This window comes from Trichoderma gamsii (genome assembly GCF_001481775.2).
Source record: "Trichoderma gamsii strain T6085 chromosome Unknown Scaffold_24.2, whole genome shotgun sequence".
Classification (NCBI taxonomy): domain Eukaryota; kingdom Fungi; phylum Ascomycota; class Sordariomycetes; order Hypocreales; family Hypocreaceae; genus Trichoderma; species Trichoderma gamsii.
In genome coordinates, this window is record NW_020171361.1 from 150,827 (window position 1) to 177,714 (window position 26,888).

Here is a 26,888-nt window from a genome sequence, read left to right on the forward strand (position 1 = left end):
ACACCTAATGGCAACTAACTTTAGCTATTACTTTCAGTAGCCTCCTGGTGAAATTGTACAAGAGGTCGGAAGATTTTGGGCAGCCGTATTATCCAAGTCGAAAATAGCGTCTTACTTCTACACCTGTAATTTTTGACATGCTCGAAATCAAGTCACTTTCTGCTATATTGGTGCCATGCCGAGCTCTGCTGTTGATGCTGGTGTCTAAGATGAGAAAACAACTGGCGACGTCATGAAAAAATTACGCTGCCGCTGATGCCAACCACTCTTTCAGATTTGGATTGTACTCACTGGAAGCTATAGAATCACGCTGGTCATTCGGGCGAGTAATCATTCTATCAGCGCGGTATTGGGTTCCGTACTACCAGAGGCTAAAGGATCACATCCATTACAAATATGCATCACAGACACGCCTGATAAGAGGCTCCATGCCAGAGGTAAGTAAGTAACATTGAACTAGAAAGCCACTGTTGCTAGCAATTGTATTTGCATGATTTTGTTGCATTAGTTTGCCCCGCCCTAAATCCCGAAGAGTTGCGAATTGGTTGCCGCACCAGCCAGTAAGCATGTAACTCGTGTTTGCGCAAGGGAGCTGGGCTAATTATGGCCTAAATGAAGATGGCAAAGGAAGAGTTATCAAATGGCCATGAAGAATTTCATATAACCGCAGCTTAGCGAATGAACTTGGCCAGTTACAAATGGCTGGTCATGATTTCATTTCGAACTCCAAGAACTTTCGTTTCCAAGTGAGTTCTGGCCAACTAGGCGAAGTAGAAGACTGGGACGTGACGGAGCCTGCCGTTATACATCGTATTTCTCTGTATGTTGTAACCTATCCCCAAGACTATAAACAGCAGCATAAACTCTCAAAGGTTTTGAGCCGTTTAAGAGAGTTGACGGCCGCTTCAGCGCATGCTACTGACATTGAAAGCTCCTGTACTAACGGTGCAAGTAATGTTGTAGACAGCAACGGGAAACATTGTCTTGCCGTGGCAAATTGAAGTGTAGCAGCAACCCAAAACAATAATCCTTTGCGATTTCCCCAGAGGCCTGGAAGATCGGTCATACGAAGAAGTTTTGTAATGCTAGGCTTATTCTCCACAAGCTTCGCCGCAACATGAATCGGGATCTTTCTATCTGCGGCAGCTAAACAGACCAAGCCGACTCGTCGACAGCATTCATATATAATTTCGTTTTCGTTAATGACGTTCTCTGTCGCTGGCGCAAAGCTTTCTATTCTTTGGCGAAGTGCAGCCCGCTCCTGGAGTATCTCGTCTGTGGGGGCCAATACAGCGTTGTCTTTATCAAGAAATGTCGAGAACCACTTATGTAAAAGGCTTATGAAAAGTAGCAGCTGGATCTCGATGCGTGTCGTAGGAGTCTTATCAACCTGTTGATGAGTAATAGGCGACATCCACTCTTCTGGAATGGCGTATTGTTGGTAAGGGTTTATTGTTGGGAACAGCTTTTCAACATCTTCCAATGGAGTATATAGATTGTCCGTTGCTTCTAGAGCTATTGATCTGGAAACTCTGTTAGAAAGCGTCTTGAAATAAATGGGGGAATAAGTACGTGCATGTTTATGTAATTAGAGATATACTGCAATAATGCTAAACTGTCTGCGTCTTGAAAGTTGGCGCTCGTTTTCAGAAACAGTTTGGCTAATGCGTGTCGATGAACGATCTGCTCTTCAAGTGAGCACTGAGCAATGGCGGCGGATTGCTCATTGCACAGATAATCCTCTTCCAAAGTTGCATCGATGTGCTCGCGGATGCTTAAACCCTGTGGCATATCCCTGGATAGTAAACAGACAATTGGGGCGCCTAGAGCCACAATTGCAGTTAAGCATCGGGGACTGAGTAATCCATGCGACAAACTCATTTCTGCGCTCAGGCGGTGCATAACTTGGCTTTTAAGTTCCAGTAATACCGTAGTCGTTCCATGCCCCGTCAAGGCCATGTAATGAGCGTAGCTAAGTAAAAGACAGCTACTTAGTATCATGGGACAATCTTGATTGTCAACCATGACAAAACGTCTTATGAAGTCTTCATTGTAAAATCTGAACGCGGTCAGATCGGCTGAGAAAGCGTTCGACCCTCGTCCTTCAGGTATGAGAGACGGAAGACATCTTGGATAGTTGGGTATATCATATCCTGCCGTCGAAGACATGGCCTTTGTATTTTTCGGTCTGGTAGCCTCATGTCGTTGGATAGTGTCGGAAGCGAAGCAGTAAAACTGAAGATTTGCTCTACGTCGATGAAAACGCTTATTCGTTATGGTGTTATGAACAGGGGTGCTTTCTTTGTTTGCTTCGCTTTCTTTGCCGGTCTGCCGTTGGCGCTTAGCAGGACCACCCCAATAGGCAGCGTGGCTTCTCGCAGCATCTGAATGAGTCTTAAGCCATCTTATTTCATTTCCTTCAAACTCTGGCGTAACAAAAGTGAATCTTGGAGGAGCTTTGGTATGTTTACGCAACGGCATGTCTTTGAATTGTTGTGTTGAGGCTCAATCGCGTCGCTATTAGTTGATGAGTGTCCAAATTGGTTCAATGTCGCTGAATACGAACCCACGGCTTCTAGTTAAATTGACCCCAGATAGATAGGAAGCACGCCTTGATTAATATACTAACTTACGCTTCGGAAATTCTTTGCCCATTCGCGGGCTAGAACAATTTTTACTAAATACAGTCTAGCATGGATGATTCTCACACCAGATGAGAAGTTTCCTGTAATGTACAAGGCAGTTTACACTGTCATGGCAAATGAAATAAGAAGTCCGTGAACCCACCAACATGCTTATGGCCTTCGCATTGGTTACAATACGAAACTGATCAGCATATGATAGCAACGGTTCCAAAGCGCTTCTTAATCCCTGCAACTAGGAAGTCTTCGTATGCTGCTTTGTAGAGCTTTGAGAGCGCTAAATCTGTTTAGAAGCCTAGTGCGTCTGGTAAGGCTCACTGATGCCCCTTAACCCAGAGTTAACCCAGAGTTGTCTGCGATCTTACAAAAGTGCGAAGTTTGCTAACTAGGTCAGCATGTCTAAGACACATCTTAAATAGGGTGCCTCCGCAGATAACTCCGTCTCATGCGCGAAATACGAGAAATAGGCCACTTAAACTACATTCAATGGTTTGATCTTGTGACATACATGTTTACCATTCAACTTAAACGACTTCTAGAGCTATGCGACCGCTGCGCGAAGATTATGACAGAAAGATCACGGCAAGTTCTGACTTTCCCCGTAACACATAGTCTCACGACATGGATATACATAAATGCAGCTACGTTCATAAAAAATTAAATAATGAAGGGGCGAGTATAGCTAAGAGAGCCCATGATGCTATATATGCTATTATACAGTTGACACTTTTTTTTTGTGGTAGCATTCCGTGATGTTTGCGATGCAAAATGAGACCTGTCGCGTCAGCTCCATCTAGTGTCTCGTCGCTAATTGGTAAACTGCCTTTGCAACCCCGCCTAATTCCGTTTCAGGGTGTAAATCTGCTTCTCAACATGAACGCTCACGGAATAAAGAACTGACAGTCTAGACTTTGTAATTATCATATTTTAGCGAGAGGAACATCTTTTTCTAGACCTGTGTATGTGTTGTAGAGGCAGTTATGAAAGTACTAAGACAATTGTGACTTATCATGATGAGTTTACTTTAGGCTTTCGGTCCGATACAGTTTGAATCAAGTTCACTGGTGGAAAGAAAGAGTAAATACGGAGTAGATTTCCCGTCAAATAGTCCCAGGCGCACCAGAAATAGCAAGTGGTTCTATAATTATGGAACAGGAGTTCCTTGTAGCAGACCAATTAGAGCGTAAGAATGACTCCGGCTCTTGATCGTGGACGGACCATGGCGATACCCAGTAACTGTCAGCCCTCTTTTCACAAAATCGTGCAGATCTTTGAGGCTCTTCGTACAGAACTATGCGTGAAACATCTAGACCGCTTGTTAAATGTCTAGAAATCACAGTTCGCATTGAGGGGATATGGCGCCATTCCTGGCCTGTCAGCCTACAGGGGGCACTAGGCGTTCGAACTTTTGTCAGCTTCCAATTTGTTACCATTCGGTGAATAGATGGTTAAAAATTGATTCTTGGTTTATGATATGATTAGGCATTCAGAGACACTACGACAGACTTGGGAATGAGTTGACAACGCCATCAGTTTTGAGCTTAGAGGGCAATAAACTCATCGCCAATTACGCGTATAATTCCGACAACAAGGACGCGGCGGAGTAGTGTTTAAATAAGCTCTCGAATATCATGGCGATTAAGACAATGTAAAGCTTATAAATTTACAGCTGTTATCATTGTCTCGTTCAAAATAAGATTGCACTTCATGCTGACCCCTCATCTCTTTATATCATCGATGGTGAGGAGAAACTGTGACAATCAACTCGCGTTAATTTGGGGGATATTAAAATTTGCAAGGACACGTAACTGGCCCCCTCCGCCTTGTTTCTTTCTTTTCTTTTTACACTAATGTATTAATTGATGTTTAACGCAGACCTTTCCTTTTCGTAACTGAAACAGGGTCAAAAGTTTCTGCTGCTATTGTAATCAAAACAAACTTACCTTCGACTCCAAAGACAGGAGGAAAAGGAAATGGTGACACTTGTGGCGATCTCCAAGAGTGTCTTTTGAGGGATGTGGCTGTTCTAATCATACAAGAGCCCACATTCTCAGAGACTTGAGACGAGTTTCATTGAATTATTGAATAAAAAACCGGAGGAGGCGCTGTGCATCAGATTATATGCAACCTAATAAAAGCCAAGTTACCATTTCTCGTGAAGGTCTATCGAGGTATAAAAGTAAGCAAAATCTAGGGATGTGCATTTAACAATATGGATAACAGCATCAATTTCAGATGACAAAGAACCTGGGCCACAACTAGCTAGAAGCAGTCGCAACAGGAAAAGATACCTATACAGAATTAAGACTTCCAACCCTCCTCAGCAGAAATTCAGATATCCTCTTGGTAAGAAGTTCTAGCTGCTATCTAGTGATAGAGATGCTTTAGCTCCTCTTAGTTGTCTGTCACTCTTCGTTCACTGATCAGATCCTGACAATCAAGCTTCACATTACAAGCTGGCTAACACGTTGCGACTGCTATGCGTCTGAATAGTCTCCATACGCCCAAGTACATTCTTGACACAAAGACCTTCTATGATATAGGCACGTAAGAATCCAAGTTTTGGTCGCGGCTCGTAGCCGTCATCTATTATGATGCACCGACAGCTCTTTGCTCACACCTGTTCATTGAGAACTTGGCCTAAACCGCTCTCTTTAGAGCGTTAGTGATCGAATTGAGCTATCGTTGTGATGTTGTGATCTATGCATCATCAAAAAAAGTAAAAACTGCTCGAGCTCATGTGTTAGTCACAGGATATTTGAGACTTCTTCGAGTGTACAGTCATGGCGATGTTGCACACAACCCACTCTGTAGTCTTCGTCAAACCAACAGAGATTACATCTACCTATGTTCATACAATAGTTGACTATGATTCAGATCCAGCGTGGTGTGATTTTGTATATTGGTCACATTCTTAGTTGTTACAGCTGGTTCAACCACCGCGTTGCTTTCGGGTCATCTTCAGGATTACCCACTGTAGCGGGCTGCGAGCAGGTGAAGAGAACAGAGGCTGGTTAGTGCTTTGTATCAAACAGAATCAATAATAGATAGTAGAGACTACAAATCATCATACCCATAACTCGCAACTCCGGTAATATTGACTTCTAGTCTTTAGCTAAACACAAAATCTGGTCATGCGACCTCGTCTTCGTGCCTGCATGCACCTGAATTCTGTGGCGCCCGCTGGAGGGCCAACTAAAACTCTTTTTACGAACCCCTTGCAGACGGCCAAGCCACGTCCAGCTCTAAATAAACATTAGCTGTCCTCTAGCGGGCGGTTTAAAGAGTAAGTCAAATGTTCAAATAAATGTTCCTCCCCGTTTTGGTATCAAAGAGAAATCCAGTGAATTGCGATGCGCCCAGTAAACAACTGAGCCTGTTGAGCCGTTACAGCTTTGAAAAGACATTGCGCCCGTGAACGTTGATGCGGACATCCCTGCTTGATGCGTCATTCAGCCCTTGCACAGAAGACGATGTTACAAGGCGGGGGATATCTTGGAGAGCCTCTACCCCGCAGATCTAATACGACATTGCAGGTAGACTACTTAATGGAAACTTGAAGCAGCTTCTAATTCACGCCACCATGTTATTCACTTTTCCAAAACACTCAACGAGGCCAAGATGAACTCTTGGATGATAGTATCCTACGGTGTTCTGACTAGAATCACTATGGCAACTACAAACAACGCAAGACTACTGAAGTTGCCTATAGAACCAACAGCTTTACGTTGTTGTTACTGGCGCCAAGAAGGAATTTCATATAGCAGCATGAAGGTTTACCTCGAGATGGAAACACGTCAACAGAATTCCACGTTCTCCAAAGCTCATGGACCTCATCATCGACCGATCTTGGCTGTAACGCTATCCACGAGCCAGTACCTGCTGATGGCTGATCCAACGCTAGCGTTGCATACCGAGAGGGGTTGCATGCCTGTGTGGTAGTATTCATCTGGTCACATTACGGCATTACAGCCTATACCTCTACATCGTCATGGGCATCGGCGTGGGATAGATATACCCGAGTCTGCGATGGAGATGCATCGACATTATTGTTCACAGAGCTGTTTCGCACGTTTGCGGGGTTTAGCAGGTCAGTTGACGAACAGGAGAAAACCTGCCAAGTAAATAATATTGGAAGAAGCAAATTCTACTGCCGTATTATCCCTAATTCAACGTTAAAGGCTAATGCTGGATTCAAAGTCAAAAAAGAGACCGAAGGGGGAAAAGGAAAAAGCAAGAAAACAAGATTCATGCGGAGGGGCTACTCCATGTTTAAAATTTTATAAATATGTGATAAGTGTACCTTCATTGGCGATTTACGAGCAGACAATCTGCAGTTTCCCATTCTTCCCACATTTTTGCGAAAAGCGATCGCCAATATCTCAATATGGCACGAAGGCGACTGTGTAGATTGCTACCATGCTTCTCTTTTCTACGTGTTCAGCCAATTTTCATACTAATCCTCACCATGTTATATCACCTTGGCGCTTCTGCTCCTCTGAACAACCGAAGCAAAGAAGAAACGAGCTGCTCTGGGTCTACATCAGCAACATACGATGTTGTAATTTACGGGTCAACCCCAGCTGCGCTTGTAGCCGCCATCCAGACAACGCGGATGAATAAGACTGTCGCAATTGTATCTCCGACCAACCATATTGGCGGCATGCTGGTGTCCGGCCTTGGTTGGACAGACTCCAAGAATGGGAATGCCATCGGTGGTATCGCAAGAGAGTTTTTTAATCGGGTATACAATTATTACGAGCCCAGTTCTGCGTGGACCCATGGGACCAGAGCACAGTACATCGGCCAGAACATAGCTGCTCAGCCAGGGCCCGCCATAGACCAAAGCAACCAAGTACAGTGGACCTTTGAGGCCCATGTCGCCGAGCAGATATTGGAAGACTGGGTTGAGGAGCTGAACATCACAATCTTTCGGAATGAGACACTGGATGCGTCGGCTGACAGTGTGACACTGAATAACAACCGGATTGAGTCTATCAAGACCTTGTCAGGTCATGTGTATGATGCCTTGATGTTCATAGATGCTAGCTATGAAGGTGATTTTATGGCTGCGGCCGGGGTCCCATACACAATAGGCCGTGAAAGCAAGGCAGACTTTGGGGAGTCTTTGGCCGGAGTGCAAATCGCTCCAGACAACAGCTACCAGGGAATTTCTCCGTATGTTACAGAGGGAGATTCTTCTAGCGGCCTCATCCAAGGAATCGACCGTGTTCTTACAGCCACAGAGGCTCAGCAACTAAATGGTACTGCCGATGATTTACGGCTTCAGGCATTTAATTATCGGATTAGCTTAACGCAGCAATCTGACAATCTGGTGCCTTTTTCTCAACCAGAAGGATACGACGAAGATTCCTATGAGATCCTATTTCGTTACATCGAAGCAGGCGACGCAACAGCACCCTTTTTCACATCGCAGTTTATGCCCAATGAGAAGACAGACAGCAACTCAAATGGACAAGTCAGCACCGATTTCTTGGGTGGAAATTATGACACTGTCAAAAAGACAAACTATATTGAAGAGAGTTTGGCACAACGGCAGACAATCGCCAACAATTATAAAACGTACACGCAAGGCTTTTTTTGGACGCTTGCCAACCACCCCAGAGTACCCGCATCGATTCGGAATGCGACAAGTGTTTGGGGCTATGCCAAAGACGAATGGACGAGCAACGGAAATTGGCCTTATGAGATTTACATACGAGAGGCAAGACGCATGCAGGGAAACTATACCATGACGCAAAACGACGTACAGAGCCCCAAGGGCTTCGGCACAGACAGCATCATTGGTCTCGGATCCTATACCATGGACGTGCACGAGGCGGAAAGGATAGTCATTGGGTCGCAAATTCAGAATGAAGGACTGGTCCATACTCCAGTGCCGAATCCGTTTCCCATTGCATTTGGCAGCATTATTCCTTCCTCAGGCTCCATCACCAACTTTCTAAATCCCGTCACAATGAGCGGTACTCATGTGGCGTTTGCGGCCATCCGACTCGAGCCCACGTATATGATAATGGGACAGAGCGCGGCGACAGCTGCTGTGTTGGCGATTGAACAGTGTGTAAATATACAAGATGTTGACAGGCAATCGTTGAGCGATCAATTAGAGGCAGATAAGCAGGTCTTGTCTCTGTAAGTACTTCACTTAATTGAGGGCTCTTGAGATAGCCCGAGAGCCGTATATTAGTCTACCATTCTAATGAATTAAGTCATCACACAATTCTTCTCAGTCATCAACAGCTCACAGAAAATGCGAATCAACAATCTTTGGGACACTAAAGCCTTGATCCAGCACCCGAATGTTATCAAGCTCTATATTCTCTCCCATTCCTGCTCAAGAATGGAATACAGCACAGTATCAAACCACCTACGTTGAAACCACACATTCTCTCGCTTCCTGCCTTCCAATGTGAACCCAATCTTTTCCCATAGCCGTATTGCCGCCTCATTGAAGCTAAAAGACCAGAGTTCAATGCGGTGCACACCGGCATAATTAAATGCCCAATCCACAGCCCATTTAGTAGCTTCCTCACCGTAGCCTTTACCACGGTATTCTTCTAGAAGCCAAATGGAAAAGCTCGTAGAGCGGTGATCTTCTCTGGCTTGGAGCGATGGCGGGGACATGTTGAGAGACCCAATCGGTTTGCCCGCTGTGACTTTCCCATCCTCTGACTCTTGTAGACAAATGAAAACGAAGATCAGAGCTTTCTTTTGGTATGACTCGACAAACTCATCCATGGAATTTTGAGTTGGTGGCCGGGGAATAAGCGGGTGACCCAATTCCATGCACCCGGGTTCGCTGATGATTCTGTAGAAGGTGTCCAAATCAGACATCTGCACACTGCGATAGACCAGCTGTTCCGACACAAACAGCGTGTTTACGGGCCGCGGCAAAGACATCATATGGCCTTGAGTCATGATCGAACGCCTGGTGCTGAATGATTGAAACGGTGTACTCAAGCTGAATGCGCTGGTCAAAGTGCAGCTGCCTCGATCCTCAGCTTGGGTTTTGAATGCTAGATTCTCTTATTTCGTGGGAGCGCGCATCAAAAGGTGGTGTGTAACCACGCCAGATATTTATGACCACAAATTGTCTAAAATAATATAATATATTATCTGGACCCGTCAATCTAGCACATCAAAGCGGAGTATTCATTTTGATTCCATCTACAGTATAAGCCGTTGCACTTTTGTTGCCCGCTGCGGTACGCTAACAGACTCTTGATCCTAGGTGAGAAATTAGGCATGGCATCTGCTAGCTATTTTCAACCGGAAGATAATATTGAAGACCCATTTAGAGCTAATGGGTCAATATTGCTCCGCAGCTGACGCCTATAGGAGCCTATATCAGTCCACTAGCAACATTGATAGCCGCTCTATTTTCTTGATTTCTTGGCCACACGTACTGAGATAAGACACACTTACAGCGCTAAGAACTACGGATTTCTAAGTACACATTAATGAGAAGAATAGGCAAAATGAGAAGATATGAGCACTCGTAGATTAAAAATGAATTGTCCTGCTTGAGTTATTAGTGGCACATCAGCAGCTATTATACGCGTGTGACATTTGAGCCCCGCGTTGTAGTCCAGTCGCCGTCCTCGTCCGGGAGATATTCATTGTGACCAGGATAGTTCAGCCAATGAGCAGAATGAAACAAGATGTTGGCGATGACAGGTACGCCATTGCGGTTTACACACCATTATTGAACGCAGATACTGAGATTGAAGAGGCTTGAAGGAGGCTCTTTCTTACCAAAGCTTCCGCTGGATATGGAATTTCTGGATCCTTTACTGATGAAGTTGAAGAGTAATTTGCGGCGATGGACATATCAAGCAGCTTCTATTCTCAGAGGTGTAAATACGTTACACGAATATTATTGTAAAGTGCCGATGACGCAGTACAGCTATGAAGGCGACTTTCCAATCATGTTATGCAAAAGATTGCGGCGGTTATGTTCTAACGCTGCAGGAACTTCACAAATCCACTTCCATCAAATGGTTCGATAATGCTCGAATAAAAAGTTCAAAGCCCCCAAGAAGATGGTGTTCAAAGGGTTCCGCATTCACAACATAACTGCGATACCCATGACATTGCTTGGCTTAGCGGCTATTGTTGAGTCACGATGTATATGGTTTTCACCAGGTATAGTAATCAAGATTACAATTCATAATGACGAAAAGCAAAGTTCACAAAGTTATTGGTCGATTTTTCGCTTAGCGTAGTGATTTGCCGAGTGGACAACCCATAAACATCAATACCAGGCAATCTGCTCTCCTGGCTTCTTCTTTGCTTGGTATCGTCATATCTAGCAGCAAAGATGCCACTATGCTCAACATGCAAACACCTTTTCCAGACTCAAGAGTTCGATTTTAGCGTTGTTGATGTCTGTATCGAATATTATCCACATCATTTCTCCATTCTCCAATTTCTTAAAGCGGTTGACCAGAAATGTTTCATATGCTGGCGAGCTTTTCGCAATTCCTTTAGCAACCCGGCGAAAGCGAGGGGCCATCTAGAAAGACTTGCGAGGCTCACATCAAGTCTACAAAGAGTCGCAGAGAGAGCAAAGCTACCGCCAGATCGGCGATGCGTCACTCACATGACGGGCGCCCGTCGCCGAATACGGACGGACTTCAACGCCGAATATCTTCATGGGATGAAGACGTCGCACGAGGATTTGTCCGACTTGCTGCCGGATATTGAAGCTCTAGAGCAACTCTTACAGTCTGACGTCCAAGACGATAACGGGCGTAGAGCAGGCACCATTATTGCTCTCCTTCGCGATCCAACAGGTATTGGTATTGTACTTTATACGTGTCCATCAACGTGCTTAAAGATCATCTCTAATATGATTCATTGTACAATTCAGTTTTCGATGCAAATTTACAGTCGCCGTCCACGGCATCAAACGAGACTTTTGCCCACATCAGCACTTGGATTCGCCGCTGCGAAGAAAAACACTCACAATGTGCCTATTTCAGAAGAAGTGAGCCTTGGTATCCGACCAGAGTTATAGATGTCGGCTCCCTGGAGAATCTTTCGGTCATATTGGTGCCGGGAGGACGGGCTATCGCCAAGAATGAGAGATACATGACGCTTAGCCACCGATGGGGTTCTTCCAATGTCCCCACACTTACCACCAAAACGATTGATACTTGGAAGAATGGACTTTCTGTCAATATACTGCCTAAAAGATACCAAGAGTTCATCGCGCTTGCTCAACGCCTGCAGATTCGATACGTTTGGATTGACTCGCTCTGTATCATTCAAGAAGGCGACGACGGAGAGGACTGGCGAGCCGAGGCCCTTACTATGGACCAGGTTTACCAAAACTCGTTTTGCAACGTCTCCGCGGACTGGGGATCAGGTAAACGCGGCTTGTATTTTGAGAGAGACTTGCGGTTGATGGATAAGCCTCACATTGACTGGAAGGTCAGACGTAAGCCAAACCGGGACGTGGTAGTCGTGGAGAAATGCATATTGGTCGAGAACGAGTTCTGGGAGGAACAGGTTTCCAGGTCTCCTCTGAGTGTCAGAGGCTGGGTGGTTCAAGAACGATGGCTGTCTCCACGAAATCTCCGTTTCGGCTCGCGCGAAGTTTTTTTTTGAATGTGCTGAATCTACACTCTGCGAACGGTTTCCAGATAAGTTCCCGGAAGTCCTTCGAGAAGGAGACGTTATTTTCAAGGCTGCCTTGAGCAAGCTTCAGATGACACCGAGCCGGCAAACTGCACTCGAGCCCGCTACTCCAGGCACCGAACTCTACGACGCATGGGGCGACGTATTGGAAAAAAATTCCAGTTGCAATCTGACTTTTGCGAGTGATCGCGCCGTCGCTTTTGCTGGCATTGCCAAATTCTTTAGAGCGCTGGTTGATGACAACTACGTCGTCGGGCTATGGCTTCGGAACCTCGCTTCCGAGATGATGTGGTATCGAGACCGGTTGCTCACCAAAGCGGTCATCGAAGAGCCTCGAGATCGACTCAGCTTATTTCAACACGATCAGGCACACCAATATCGGGCTCCCAGCTTTTCGTGGGCATCTACAGCGGTACCAGTCGCGCCGAACCATGCAAAAGGCAACTCGGGCTTCTTGGCTGCCGTGAAATGCGTTAAATATCGCGACACTCAGAACGCATTGGTGGAAGAGTGGACTGATGATTTGTACGGACCCTTGTTGCATCCAATTGTGGAAGTTGAAGCAATAGGAACTCTCAAACAATGGCGACTAAAGTCATATTTTGACGGCAGACAAACAGATATATTTGCAATCCCACACCGCCCTAGGCAACATTCTAGAAAGTTTAGATATTGGTCGGACGCTATTAGCAGAAACACTAGAGAAGCAACTCTCGACTTTCAGCTCGATAACGCCGATATAGCAGCATGGGCCGCCAAGGATAACTTGTATTATATACCGTGGCAAGATCATTGGAAATCCTATCTGCCTGCAGATAGCACTAGGGAACATCCGGACGATGATTTTCTCACATGCCTTCTTCTTGAATTGGTCGACGCTCAGATGAGTCGATTTCGGAGAATTGGGCGGCTATACATCAATGACAAGTCGCAGAGAAGGCTATACATTGCGAAGCAAGAGAACGAGGCCAATTTGCCCTGCGCGCACTATGATGCTACGACCAGGCGCCACACTATATATATCATTTGAACAAGTTCAGTTTGGCCAAGCGGCAAACCCGTTGGTATGTTCAGTTGCTGACTATGAGCCGCTGCATAGCATAATGCCTCTTTTAGATGGTGGATTCCGTTAAAGGAACCCTAGCATGAGCCTGCACGCCGGATATAGAGGCACCATCTCATCGTCATGTATTATGTATTAATATTAGATAGTCGTAATATATATGGGTGTCTATGCATTTCATGTACTCATTGCGCGGATGCAGCCTCATACTTCTGCCGCCACTGGAGTTGCCTCCTCCTCCTTTTTGTATTCCCAGCCCGCTTTAATCAACCAGAACATGGCCATTAGCGGCGTCGTTAGCAGGCCCAAAACTCCACCCAAGATTAATTTGAACACTTGAGGCAGCCATTTATCGTGATAGACATAGTCGGCGCCCTCCTTTCTCCCGAATCCTGTCAGTGCGCCCATGAAAATGGGCCACAGTATCAGGAAGCTCACGACTCCAAAGCTGAGGCCCCGTAAGGCCTGCTGGATGAATTCGAGAAACGTCCACTTGCGATGCGGGTTTCCAACTCCCTCAGCTGGATCGCGTGGGAGGAAGAAGAACAGCCGCAGCCATCGGTTGGTCGGCTGTGAGATGAAGCCGATGGGCTGCACCGAGCGATGGCGAAGATCGTAGCGAAGGAGAATCAGCTCGACGAACCAGGTAATGACGCACTGCACGAATATCGTGACGGCAGCATCACCGGCCAGCGTGTTGGGGAGCTGCCACAGGCGGACAGGCCGCTTGACTGTGTTTTGTGTGGTGTACATGGCTGTGAGATTCGTTAGCAATCAACTCGTGTGTGCCGATTAGGAATTATCTCAGCGACGAGCTCAACGCTTACCGTACGCGATGGCGAAATTGACACCCCCTGACAGAGCAAATGCGCCAATACCATCCAAGCCGAAGATGTAAAAAATCTGTCGACCTGAAAACCGTGTGGTGGGCTCGAGAATTTTGGATTCTGCTCTCGTTTCTCCTTGGACAGGCAGATTCTGTTCACTCTCGTTCAAAGTACTTGTAGTGTTGGTTGTTGCCGTGTCCAAGCTCGGCTCTTGTGCTGGCGCTACACCCTCTGCTTCCAGATCTTCAGGTGCCGCCATTGTGATCGTCCCGCCTGTAAGATGCTTAAAGGGTCCTTAAGGGTCCTGAAGGGTGGCGTGTTGTTATACGACGTGGTTTCTTCTCGGGTTCAACCAGGCGTGTCAAAGAAGCATCATCGTGTTTTTGTAAGATTGGCGAAGGGATTAAGCATATATGTTCAGAAACACATTAACGAGCTCAGTTTTGATCCGGAATCATCGCCTTTATTAAATCTCGAGAATCCACAGTTGGCTGGCAAGGGGCGTCGAGATATGAGCTGCTGCTAACCGAGCCAGGGAGCGGAATAGCCCGGTGCGTATTATCACTAGTTCAATTACCGAGCACGAATACGGTGAAGAGCAAAGAGAGCTTTGACTCGAGATCAGATGAGGGCGTAGGTGACCATTAATAAAGATTATCTAACTTATATAGTCGTACGTTGCAATCCTTTCATCTCTTGGTCGAATACGCTCTCCCTCTGTTAGTGGCCGGCTGGACTGCTTCCACTTGCATCATAGCCGGATGACTCGGTCAGGCGTGCAAAAATCACAGAGAGCTCGAAGCCGAAAGTGGACCGAGCTGAGTTGCTTTAAAGATGTGAACCAACTACTTTGATTGGCACAGTGACATTGATAGCGCGTGGCTAGCACGGCTCCAGTACCCAGTAGTGGAATTGGGACGTGCAAGCTGTTCTCAACATCAATGGATTGCTTCACCGTTAGAAGAGCCCTTGAACTAGCGGTAGCCAAGAGGTTTAGCGTCAGGGTCTGGCAGAGCATTTGCGGTAAGGAAAAATTTTGCTAGCCAAGCTGCTCAGCTACACGCTCTACACGTTACAAGACAGTATTGCTGCTCGCTGTGTGATCGGCCATCAACCCGGTGCCGGTACGGAGTACGCCGCCCTGGATCTCCGAAGAGCCGGCGTCGTCGAACGAAGCCGTATCTATGCTGCAGTCTTCGGGCAGCGCGATTGGTTGCATGTAGCATGCGTATTATGCCTCATCCCATATCCAGCAATCTCTGAATCTACGACTGCCGCTGCATGGGCATCTGCCGCGATCCACAAGTCGCAGAAACAGGCTAGTGCCATCAGTAAGAAGGAAGCTTATGATGTAATTTGACCCTTGCTTTTTCGCAGGGTCCTGCCAAATCGCTAAATCGCACCATGGTGTTGTGGCGAATCATGTAGAAAACGTGGTAGGCGAAGACGGGCGTAAATACGCGGCAGAAGCCGTCAACGGGGAAGATGCATGCCTACATTGACCCGACTACCGAATCTGCAACAACCAAAAGAAAGAGAAAAAACTTCTCTGAAGTGCGTGCTTATCCTTGTGATGTTTTCACACTACATTTAGCCATGTGATGATATATGGAATCAGTCAGGCTTCAAAAAACTATTATAAGCAACGCTCATTGTCATCCTCTTCTTTACGAGTCACGCTTTCCTTTTCGAATACGCTCTTCTTCGGTTTCGGCTCCTATTTTTAAGAGCGCAAAGATGAACCCCGCCCCCATAAGCCACGCAAGCTCAAAATTTGGCGACACAGCGGTTACCCGAGATCTATCATAGCCGTTGCTTGAGAACTTTTCGTTAGGTCTAGTGGAGTTGCCAACGATATAAGCTAACTCGGCGAATCCAAAGCTTAGAACTTGCTTTCATATGCTTAGTGAAGAGACTTGGTGACGAATGTATTGCATATTTGAAGAAATTTATAATGATATCCAATATCGGCTGTCACCTGGTGTCAACGCGCGATTTATCCTTACTTCGGAAGATAAAGGTACGCCATCTTCCAAAACTACCTAGAGGTATTCTCACTCTTATACTACTGGCACATGTTCAAACCCCCCAGTCCAAACCCTTGCAATATCCATTGTCTTCGAAATGTTCTTTAGCGGGTCGCTGCCTGGTTTAAGCAAGATCAAATCGGCGCGATATCCCTCTTCAATAGATCCTCTCCCCGTCAAATTATGCAAAATACTAGGAACCACCGTCGCCGCCCGCAGTACGTCCACCTCACTCATGCCCGCCTCCACCAGATACTGAAGCTCTCGATGCAGAGTAATCCCAATCAGATCACCTTTAAGAAAACTGCCAGCTGCGTCAATTGCGTCGGTCCCAGCAAGGATCGGGACACCCGCGCGTATCAGCCGTTGCACACTGATCACTCCTGCTTCGTAAGTCAGGCTCACTCCCGGAGAAACGATCGATTCGATGGTCGAATTCTCCGTGACGATTTTGCCAATGTTCAGTGTCGGTGTCACATGTTGAGCCTGTCGTTTGATGACTTGTGCCATCTCTTCCGTGAGCGGGATGTCGAACGGCACGTGTTGGATACCGTTGGTCTTTGAGCTTATTGCAACTTCATATGAGGCGAAATCCTGGGCATGAGTCATAGAGACCTTGCCTAATGCATGTGTCGCACTGACAAGAGCATTATGTGTAGCTTGGTTGAAGCCGTTCGATTCTGCGATTAGCTTCATATAATCCGACCCGTTTCTAAAGACATTGGCCACAAATTCTGGTGCTTGGGATGGTGAATGCATCAAGCCTATGGCACCAAAGACTGTTGCATGCGTGCTGTTTGGTGCGACAGCGGACTCTCCAGCGCTGAAAAAGGAAGTCAGTCCGACTTGCTCGCGGAAGGCTGAGCATAACGTGTAGTTGTCGCATCCCATGTTCATGGCGGTTGTTACGCCATAGCTGCTCAGTGTCTCAAGGCTGGCCAGCGAGCTCAGGTGAATATGGCTATCAATCAGCCCCGGGAGTAGGACACCTCCTTTTCCATCGATGGTCTTCTGTACGTGCCGGGTATCCAAGGTTATTTTGTCCCCGTCGATAACCACAGTGCTAGGTTTTCCGATGCTCCAGCCGTCAAAGACACGGACGTTGATGAGGGCTGTTTTGGCTGTTGGTGGTGCTCTCTGGCTTCGAGCTTGAAGTAATTTCAGCTGTGTCTCAACGTGGGTACTTGACATATCCCGCGCTTGATGACCAGGGAGACAAGCGTCAGCCAACAGGCATAGTAATGATATGAGGAGCAGGTTGATGTTTGACTGCATAGTGAAATGTAAAAGCTTAAGATCCAAATTATTGTTGCAAAGTTGCTATCCGTGTCGGATCCTTATAGACTTTATAGCTATTGCCATCACGTCCCATTTGTAACGGTAGAGTATAACAGACGCATTTGCCTTGAATTCTTTCCCCGGTAATTCTCCTATTTCGATCCGGCCTTGCCGCAGGTAGAGAGACCTGAGCATACACCGCTATCAAGGTAATCCTTTCCATCTCGAGAAACGCTTTCGTTATAGGGCTTACCATTGATACCGTCAGTTCATTTCCATCCCTCGGGACGATGCGCACATTGGTAGAATGCAGGGATGTACGTACGAAGCAGCCAATCAGCTCCACTGAATAAAAATCCACCCCCCCGTAAATAACCCTTCCGGGGGCGAAAGCCTGTACTAAAACGGGAGCTTCGCGATGCCTCAGCCGCAACTGTGTTTTGCTGCACTATGCTGTGGAACATGTCCTTACGAGCCATCCAATCCAGCAATATCGGGACTTTGAAGACACCGAATTGCTTACAAACGTTGTACGAATACGCTGACGCAAAACTCTGGCAGCTCGGGAACAGGAATAATGGAAGATTGACGCGTGTTCGATTTACAAGGGAGTGTACGAGACATATATAGGCACTCCTCAATTGCAAGACTTTAACATCAAATAATTCTCACATCACTTCAATACCGTTTTGCAAATCCACTCAAGAATCCAAGTTCCGTTCTTTTGACATGTCTGCAAAATGTGCCGGTGAGTTACTATACATAAATCATCGAGAACCAAGCTCATATTTCCTCAGCTCTCGCAGATCCACTGCACACTGACTGGTCATTGTGTCCTTCAATGCCAGCGGCAATTCTATTCACGGTTTTGTTTGCTCTTACCACCTGCGAACATTTCTTGCAAGCTCTGTTTTACAAAAAGGCATACTGTTGGGTCATTGTTGTCTCCGGACTTGCTCAAACAGTCAATTACATCTTTCGAATCATCAGTATCAACAATCCAAATAGCCTGGGCCCCTACGCAGCCTGGTTTGTGCTAATTCTCGTAAGCCATTACTGAATTGCGCCAGAGGCCAAATGCTAACTCAGCTCAAGATCGCTCCGCTCTTTACAAATGCTTTTATCTATATGGTGATGGGTGAGTTGTGACTGTTAATCTCACAAATTACCAAACTTGACAGTCGATAAAAGTCTCTACTAACATGTGATCTCAGGAAGGATGATATGGAATTACATCCCCGATGCAAAAATTTATCGAATCACTGCGTGGAGGTTTTCGACATATTTTGTGATTTTTGACATCATGTGAGATGCCTAGGAAAGCGTTAAGAGAAAGATATTAACCAAGTTGCAGTGCTCTCATTATTCAAGTCGCCGGGGCATCTTCGAGCGGTGCCAGCAGAACAGCGAATCAAGAGGTGTTGAACGGTGAGTTGTATCTGAATGAATACCTGAATACTTTAGCTAACAGTCTTTCAGCAATTCATATTTACATGGGCGGAGTTGCTCTCCAACAATTTTTTATTCTGGTGTTTTTGTTTTACGCTGTTAAATTTCACCGGATTGTCCTTCAACAAATTCGACAAGGCGCGGAGGGAGTGTCAAGTGCATTGCCGTTATTGTATGCGATGTACATAGTACTAATGCTTATTACGGTATGTTGCACAACTCGATTCCCTCATATATCCAGGCACTAACATTGTGCAAAGATGAGAATCATCTTTCGTCTCTGTGAATATTCTCAGGGCTTCAAGAGCAACATTCCCGATCACGAGGCATATCAATACTGCCTCGATTCCGTCCCGATGCTGTTTGCCCTTGTTATACTCAATGTCTACCACCCAGGTCGTATTATGCGAGGGAAAGAAAGCGACCTTCCGAGTCGAAAGGAGAGGAAAGCTAATGGCTTCCAGAACATGTCTGGGGGGTTGCCGGGAATTCCAGTTTGAGAGGACATTGTGCTGACAGGGGAGCCTAATCAGAGGTTCCCTTATGCTTTAATTCAGAGTGCATGCATATTTCAATCCTACTATTCTAGCACAATCATTCTGAGAATGTACAGTAAAGAGAGCAAGTATAAGTAAGTATATAGAAGAAGCATGTAATAACCAGTGATTATTACCTCTAGTTTGAAGCTAGACTTGAAAAAGTTAGGGAATTGCATACAACAAATTCGTGTTACTAATGTTTTTACGCCAAACAAGGTAATGCCAAACTCCGTCCGCCGCGTAAGCTATTTGCTATCAATCTCACCAGCCTTTGGCCTCTTTCCACCTGAGTTCTCAACCCGGTTGCTGCGATTCTTTGTTCAACGGCGTCGGCGTCTTTCCATCTAACCTCTCAACTCCGTTACTGTAATATCTTGCTAAACAGTGTCAAATTCTGTAACTCCTTGATGCAACGCTAATCAATGCACGTCATGGCCGCGTAATTTCTCCCTGTTGCCGGTGCCTGTACCAGAGATTCTGCCCGAAATGCCCCGTGTTGCCCCAGGCCAGAGGAAACGTGCCTATCGACCGAAAACCCGAACTGGGTGCCATACATGCAAGTGTGTACCGCTCCAATATTGCTCCAATCCACTTTTATGTAGATGATTCTTGGACTACTACTGTGTGGTGTCTGGGTAGCGAATTACTAACAATATAGTAGAAGTCAGACACAGATGAGACAACGTTGAACGCTGGAGGACGAAACTAATGTAATCTGCTAGTACGACGAGTCAAATGTGACGAGACGAAGCCTTCTTGCCACGCATGCATCTCCACAGGCAGGAAATGCGACGGCTATACGCCAAACGTAGAAGCACCTCCAGACCTTCCACTAAGCCGACCTCTATCTCTTGAGTTCCTAGGAACTCAAAGTGAACGTCGGTCATTCTACTTTTTTCAGCAGAAAACTGCGCCCCAATTATCCAGCTTCTTCGGAGATGACGTCTGGGAGAGGCTCATCCTCCAAGCAGCTCTTCACGAATACTCAATCCGACATGCGATCCTAGCTTTGGGATCTTTGCACGCAAAATTCGAGCAGGACAATGGCTTGATTAAGCAAAATTATACCAATGAATATGCTGACAAGTTCGCTTTGGAGAATTACGGCCAGGCAATCAACATGCTCGTCACTTCACTGTCAGAACAAGGCCGACCAGCAATCGACGTGTGTCTAATATGCTGTATCCTGTTTGCTTGTCTCGAAGTAAGTAAGTCATTCTCGTAAACAAAATTGGCTCCTACTCATTATTAGTAGACGATGCGAAGTAGCTACGGCTCCGCCATCACACACGTCCAAAGCGGCATGAAAATCCTGTCTGAAGTGAAGTACGACGAGAAAACTCGTTGCTATCAGCATGATGTCCTTGTAGCGTCCAAATTACCATATGTGTCTATAGAAGTACTAAAAGAGATGTTCATGCGTGTTGACCATAGAGTTACCCAGGTGAGTTCTTCCAGATGACTCAGATTGCGTGTTTTTGACCGAAGAAATAGATGGTCAGCGGGGAAAATTGGGAAACGCCCGATTCAGAACAACAATACGTGCCGAAACCAGAGACGTCAGCTATATTTTCGACTTTATCAAATGTCAGCGCATCGCTTGTAACCCAGTGGCAAATGTCTTCCTACTCTATCACCGATACGGGAAATCCTCCGGGTCGGGGGGTTCCAGCAGCTCTCGACATTGACCCCTGGCAGAAGAAATCCAGAAGCATCCTCGCAAGATGGTCTTCAGCATACGACGTCTACCTAAACATCAGGGGTGACAACCTGACGAATGAAAAGAGAAAAGGCACGGCCGGCTTGCGCATCTTGAAAGAGCTTGGGTCTGTGGCAACGATGCTTACACAGCCGATAGTCGATGATGAAACTAGCTGGGACGTCTTCTGCCCTATATTTCAAAACGTTGTCTCTTTGGCGGAGGATATCGTTGAGCTTGACTCGGAAGTAAGCGCAGAGAGAAGCCCATTCTGCATTAACATGGCGGTTGTTGGACCACTTTTTCAGGTAAGCTTCTCGTCGGATAGATCTTTTACCAGCAAGTATTAACTATAGCATTATCCAGATTGCCTGTCGCTGTAGAGATCCCATCATCCGCAGAAGAGCAATTGCAATTCTTCGAACCTGCGGCCGCATAGAAGGGACATGGAATGCCTTTTCAGCTTCTCAAGTTGCGCAAAGAATCTTGGATATCGAAGAAACCGGTTTGCAAAACGTGCGAAGCTGCATGGACGTCCCAAGCTGGGCTCGTATATCAAATGCATCGCCAGTTTTCGATCCCCTTGAGCGGAAGGCGACTCTGACCTATAGCCAAGCGAGAACTAAGCATGGCCTGACTAGACGGACGATGGTAGATGTAATTGAATGGTGACAAGAATAAGGAATCACGGGTATAGTACAATGTTAAGCTGTGACTCTAACACGGGATTTCCATGTCTATAATCTACTTTGGCTAGATAAGCCCCTGTACACAGCTCTGTATTCACAGCTTTTTTCTTATTCTAAAAAGACATCTATGGCAACAGTCGCTTGGGCGTTCGGGGATAATACGCGGCCAAGTGCACGCTAGGCAGGGCAAGATACCATGCAACAACACGGTCAAGACCGATACCACCTCCACCATGGGGCGGTACACCGGCCTCGCGGAAGACATTGATATACTCCTTGATACCGGAGCTGGTAGGGTCAACACCCTTGGAGCGGATGCGGGCCTCGAGCTCAACTGGGTCGGCAATACGCTCACCACCAGACAGGATCTCCTGTCCACGCAGGAACATGTCGAATGCATTCGTCACCTGTTCTTCGGGCTTGCTCTCGGGGTCAACCCTGGCGTAGAAGGGTCTCGCGGCTTCGGGGAACTTGTCGACTGCGAAGAAGTCGACATTGTACTTTTCACGAACCAGTGCGCCCAATGCCTTCTCTTGCGGTGTTGACATGTCTTCGTCGTCGCGAACGTTGCGGAACTCCTCGGGGCCTTCCTCTCGGAGCAGCTTCTGGGCCTCTGCGAAAGTCAAGCGAACCTCCTTTCCGGGCTCGGGGAGGAGAAGCTCTGGGGAGGGATAAACGGAGCGGATGAGTTCGACCTCGGCTGCGCAGTGCTCTGAATATTTTCATTAGTGAAGCTCAATGGGAAAAATAGACAGAAGCTTACCCTTGATGCCGCGGAAGATGTGCAGGAGCACGCCCTCCAGCATGTGAAGGACCTCCTTGTAGTCTTTTCGGATTTCCATCTCCATATCGAGACCAGTGAACTAAGAAAAGAAGGACAAGTCAGCTTCAGACGAAATGAAATGTACAGAGAAGTCTTACCTCAGTCATGTGTCTCGGAGTGTTGGAGTTCTCAGCTCTAAACACAGGTCCAATGCTAAAGACGCGCTTTCGACCACCAGCAATCTCAAACTGCTTATAGAACTGCGGCGACTGCGCCAGGTAGGCCTTCTGGTTAAAGTATGGCATAGCGAAGACGTTGGCACCGCCTTCTGAAGCGGCTCCGATGAGGCACGGCGGCTCAAACTCCTTGAATCCGTGGTCGCGCAGATATGAGCGGAACAGGTGCTTGGCCTCGACACGAATGTCCTACATTCATGTTAGCAAAACAGGCTGGAATCGAGAATACCGACGAGTATCATGACATACAGCAATGGCCTGCTGGACTGGGGAACGCTTGTGCATGACAATGTTGTCCAAGTGAGTCAGCATAGACGCTGCCGGAGGACCTCCCTCAGCCTCCTTCTCCTGAGCAGCCTCCTCCGGCTTGACCTCCTCATCGCTAAAGTTGGTAACAGCGCGGTTCGCCGCCGCCAACGTCATGCCCAGCGCCGCAGGCGCAGCGGCAATGATAAACAGCTTGGTAATGTGCAGCTCGTAGTCGGTCACGCGGCAGCTCTTGACGGGCGCAAAGGGCTTCTCAACCGTCGCCTCGACAGTGACGAAGCTCTCCGGGTTCACAGCGCCCACCCACTTGACCATGCGCTTGCTAATGACGGGAGCCGCGTCGCCCTCCTTGGCGTCGCCCGTGGCGGACACGATGCCCTGGATGGCCCAATTGCCCTCCTCACGCAGCTCGACAAAGGCCATCTTGGCGCCCTGCATGCGCGTGTTCTGGAGCCATGCCCGGATAACGACCTTCTTGCCCACGTGCGACTCGTTGATGGACTTTAGGCTGACGTCCTCGGCATCGGATGAAAAGCTGTTGAGCAGCGCCGGAGTGGCAGCGCCGTAGTAGTCCTTGGAGGGGTCTTCCTCGGGCTCGTTGCTGGTTGAAGCCACGGCCACTCGCTCAGCAGCGCGCTGGGCCTTGAGAGCTTCCTTCTTCGCCTTGGCCTCGGCCTTCTTGGCAGCCTTTTTCGAGGGACCGGCGTCGGCGGCCGCGTCGACGGGCTTGTCGGCTGTGGGAGCTGGAGCTGGGGGGTTCGTTTCTTCAGCCATTGTGAACTGCGGATGACACAAAATTCGATAAGGTCTGGTATCTCGAACGTGGGGTAATGGGTGTTTCTTGAATGATTTTTTGGAGGGGCAGTTTTGGATGACTCATCCGGCAGCAATCACGTGAAGTCTCGAGGACAGGAGACTTCAAGGTGGTGAGTCAGGCCATTGCCGATGATGGATGGATAGTGAGTGTCAATGCCGTGATTTTGACTGTTCAATTTCATGATAAATGCAAATCTTTACAAATAGTTATGTGTAAGCGGCGTTGGGATGACTCTACAAGGCGCAAGTTGTAGAAGCGGGAGCACGGCTGGCATCGGCGCTAGAAACCGGAGCGAAGAAGAGAAGGATGGACGTCATATCTCTATATGTCATTACTATGTAGCTGGTCTCTGTCGCTCGACACAAATTCCAAATCGCATTCATGCAATTCGCTTCATCTGTACATGGTTCAAAGGCGTCGTAAATGTATGGGAGCTACATTATAGCTTCTCCTTTTCTGATCCAATCTCGCAGAAAGCCTTAAATGTCGTAAACTCCTCCTCCTTGCCAACTGCACACTCCAGGATCAGCTCAGCAGTAGATCCGACAAAGTAAACATGTCCCTCTTCAATCTCGTGCTTGGCGTCCCCGACGGCGATTGTGCCCTTGCCGTTGGTGCAGATGACGATACTGGGGCCTTCGAGAGGATCAAATGTAGCCTTTGCTCCCTCTCCGCGGAGCAGAGTGCGCACGACGCTAAACTCTTCAATTGGGGGATCGTATAGCATGACCTCCGATGCAGAGCTGTAAGCAGTCCGGTTAAGTGTCGCGTAGGGGTATTCGGCGGGGTTCATCTTCTGCTCGTCGATGGGCGCATAGTTGTACGTGAGCATGTCGACTAGGGTGGACACATCCTTGAACTTGGGCGTCAGGCCAGCACGGACTACATTGTCAGAGGCCGCCATGCATTCGATGATGTCGCCGGAGACGTAGGCATGGATATCGTCGGCAACGAGGAACAGGGCCTCGCCGGGCTGCAGAGTGACAAAGTTGAGGAAGAAGAGCACGAAGATGCCAATGTCGGAGCCGTATTGGCCGTGAAGTCGGGTGACAAGCTCGACAAGGACGTCGCCCTTGGTAGAGGCCACGCCACCAGCAGCGAAATCGGCTCCCTCAGACTTGGCAAGCGCCACAAGGTTGCCAATTTCCTTGTCAACGTCTTCGGCAGAAGAGGACATTAGGCCGCCGAATGCCCTTTGCAGAGCCTTCTTCTTAGACGCTTCATTGCCGCCCTCGTTCTTGGCGGCCTGGACAAACTGCGCCGCCTCGTCCTCGCCAACCAGAGTCCTTAGGGGCTTGACCGTCTCCAGAAAGTGTGCAACTTCGCCCAGCGGCCTGAATCCACACAGACCCTCGAAGGGGGTGATGGCAATGGCCATCTCGGGCTTGTGGTTGTCATCGGGGTAGTTTTTGGGGTCTCGGGCGTGCAGCTGCTCGGCGAGCTTCTTGTTGGGATGGGCCTGGATGGAGAGGGCCTTGTTGACGGACAGGACCTTGAAGAGGAAGGGCAGCTTGGCGCCGTATTTGGCAGAGACGGGCTCGGAGAGGAGGCTCTGGTTCTCGGAGCAGAGGTCGAGGAGCGTGCGGCCGGTCTTGAGGTCTTTGGAGGGGTTGGAGGGGTGAGTGCCCATCCACAGCTGCGAAGGAGTAAGCTACTGTAGCAAAGTTGAAGGAGGCAATGGCTGATATCCAAGTCGTACCTCGGCGTAGGGCTTGTCAGCTTGGATCGTCAGGTCGTCCGAGGGCGTGGCGGCGGCGTACCGAGCAGCGGCCGACTCGCTGCCCTTTTTGCCCCATTCGTACGAGTTGACGCCGCACTGAAGACGGAACAGAGGAGCCTGCGCCATGGTGAGTTGGAGGGGGGGTTATGGGGTATCTCAACGGTAAGTAAAAGTCAAAAGGAGAAGAAGAGAGGGCGATGGGATGGAGATGCGAGTCTGGCGGTACCGAAGCGGGCAGCAGAGCGAAGAGTTCGTGTTGGTCGTGATGGTGGCTGGAGCTCTGATTGGCCCCGAGCTTGGATCAGAAGCTCGCATCGCTGCTCCAGGCGCAGAAGTACCCCGCCGCCCCGCTATCAACTGCCTGTAAACGATGGACCCCCGCTGTGGAGCGCCTGTGTTTCACTGCATGCGGGAGAGCAAATGTGATCAATGACGGCTTTGAGTTGAACATTGATAATATTGATGTAAAATGTCATAACGTCGTATATTCTGTGTGTAGAAATATTGTACTGTATACAGCTTTCCATTTAGTTTCAGCAATTCCAGATGACAGGCGTCGATGCGTCAACGCCAGTAGGTATAAATTTCGCCAACGCCAAGCCCATACATGAAGTGATGTGTAAATCGGCCATCCCGCTGTGAGACCATGCCCGGCCTACAAGCTTCAAAATCAAGGAATCGTGAATTCCAACGCAGCCCCGAACCCCAGACCAAAAAAAACAAGAAAGCCGTGAAGTCATAACAACAAAATGAGAAATAGAGCCAATGCAGCTCCCCTTGTGGTGCATTCTCCGTAGCCACTGACTGCCTCCCGCTGTCGGTATGTTGCCCGTAGCATAGCACACCATGTAGGAGCTGCACACCTTATATGCCGTCTGGTGACAGTATCGCCACCGTCAAAGTCTCCGCCCAGATCAGGTTGTTTCATTGCTTAAACAAGCCCCCAGGCCAGAATTCCGGCCAGGCCACTGACCACCGCCAGCACGACGCGCATGTCCGTCATCCTCATCGGCGCATCGGCCTTGAGCACCGGCACGTGCACTCTGCAGAACGTCTCGCCGCCGATGGTGGTGCAGGTGTATTCGCTGTTTGTGTGGAAGCCGAGGTTGGACATGGCGAAGGTAGTAGTAATGAGTAGTTGTCGTCGAGAAAGATGAGCAGCTGAAGCTGGACGAAGCTGAAGAGTATATACTGCTGTCGAGGCGTCGA

The 26,888-nt window shown here is 47.9% G+C and overlaps 9 protein-coding genes across 9 annotated transcripts; 5 read left to right on the forward strand and 4 right to left on the reverse strand.

Moving 5' to 3' along the window:
* Nucleotides 1–7,110: 7,110 nt before the first annotated feature.
* Nucleotides 7,111–8,799, forward strand: TGAM01_v206872 (hypothetical protein; the record flags this gene model as incomplete). The annotated part of the gene is made up of 1 exon (XM_018804372.1): nucleotides 7,111–8,799. The coding sequence occupies one exon, from the start codon at nucleotides 7,111–7,113 to the stop codon at nucleotides 8,797–8,799; it is 1,689 nt and encodes a 562-aa protein (XP_018662487.1).
* Nucleotides 8,800–8,975: 176 nt separating this feature from the next.
* TGAM01_v206873 (hypothetical protein) lies at nucleotides 8,976–9,581 on the reverse strand (the record flags this gene model as incomplete). Its single annotated transcript, XM_018804371.1, has 1 exon — nucleotides 8,976–9,581. The coding sequence occupies one exon, from the start codon at nucleotides 9,579–9,581 to the stop codon at nucleotides 8,976–8,978; it is 606 nt and encodes a 201-aa protein (XP_018662486.1).
* Nucleotides 9,582–11,632: 2,051 nt separating this feature from the next.
* On the forward strand, nucleotides 11,633–13,335 carry TGAM01_v206874 (hypothetical protein; the record flags this gene model as incomplete). The annotated part of the gene is made up of 4 exons (XM_024549967.1): nucleotides 11,633–11,652; nucleotides 11,861–12,105; nucleotides 12,311–12,830; nucleotides 12,999–13,335. 4 exons carry the CDS (start codon nucleotides 11,633–11,635, stop codon nucleotides 13,333–13,335), a joined length of 1,122 nt encoding a protein of 373 aa, XP_024405276.1.
* A 237-nt stretch (nucleotides 13,336–13,572) lies between these two features.
* On the reverse strand, nucleotides 13,573–14,454 carry TGAM01_v206875 (hypothetical protein; the record flags this gene model as incomplete). The annotated part of the gene is made up of 2 exons (XM_018804369.1): nucleotides 13,573–14,123; nucleotides 14,196–14,454. 2 exons carry the CDS (start codon nucleotides 14,452–14,454, stop codon nucleotides 13,573–13,575), a joined length of 810 nt encoding a protein of 269 aa, XP_018662484.1.
* Nucleotides 14,455–15,136: 682 nt separating this feature from the next.
* TGAM01_v206876 (hypothetical protein) lies at nucleotides 15,137–15,555 on the forward strand (the record flags this gene model as incomplete). Its single annotated transcript, XM_018804368.1, has 2 exons — nucleotides 15,137–15,218; nucleotides 15,275–15,555. 2 exons carry the CDS (start codon nucleotides 15,137–15,139, stop codon nucleotides 15,553–15,555), a joined length of 363 nt encoding a protein of 120 aa, XP_018662483.1.
* A 700-nt stretch (nucleotides 15,556–16,255) lies between these two features.
* TGAM01_v206877 (hypothetical protein) lies at nucleotides 16,256–17,497 on the reverse strand (the record flags this gene model as incomplete). Its single annotated transcript, XM_018804367.1, has 1 exon — nucleotides 16,256–17,497. The coding sequence occupies one exon, from the start codon at nucleotides 17,495–17,497 to the stop codon at nucleotides 16,256–16,258; it is 1,242 nt and encodes a 413-aa protein (XP_018662482.1).
* A 633-nt stretch (nucleotides 17,498–18,130) lies between these two features.
* On the forward strand, nucleotides 18,131–19,197 carry TGAM01_v206878 (hypothetical protein; the record flags this gene model as incomplete). Its single annotated transcript, XM_024549968.1, has 6 exons — nucleotides 18,131–18,248; nucleotides 18,298–18,545; nucleotides 18,596–18,638; nucleotides 18,715–18,805; nucleotides 18,855–18,928; nucleotides 18,980–19,197. Coding segments are annotated over 6 exons (792 nt in total), but the record flags the coding sequence as incomplete, so codon positions are not given.
* Nucleotides 19,198–19,974: 777 nt separating this feature from the next.
* On the forward strand, nucleotides 19,975–21,859 carry TGAM01_v206879 (hypothetical protein; the record flags this gene model as incomplete). Its single annotated transcript, XM_024549969.1, has 5 exons — nucleotides 19,975–20,005; nucleotides 20,211–20,692; nucleotides 20,744–20,932; nucleotides 20,983–21,495; nucleotides 21,554–21,859. 5 exons carry the CDS (start codon nucleotides 19,975–19,977, stop codon nucleotides 21,857–21,859), a joined length of 1,521 nt encoding a protein of 506 aa, XP_024405278.1.
* A 2,539-nt stretch (nucleotides 21,860–24,398) lies between these two features.
* Nucleotides 24,399–25,805, reverse strand: TGAM01_v206880 (mannose-6-phosphate isomerase; the record flags this gene model as incomplete). Its single annotated transcript, XM_018804364.1, has 2 exons — nucleotides 24,399–25,595; nucleotides 25,659–25,805. 2 exons carry the CDS (start codon nucleotides 25,803–25,805, stop codon nucleotides 24,399–24,401), a joined length of 1,344 nt encoding a protein of 447 aa, XP_018662479.1.
* Nucleotides 25,806–26,888: the final 1,083 nt, after the last annotated feature.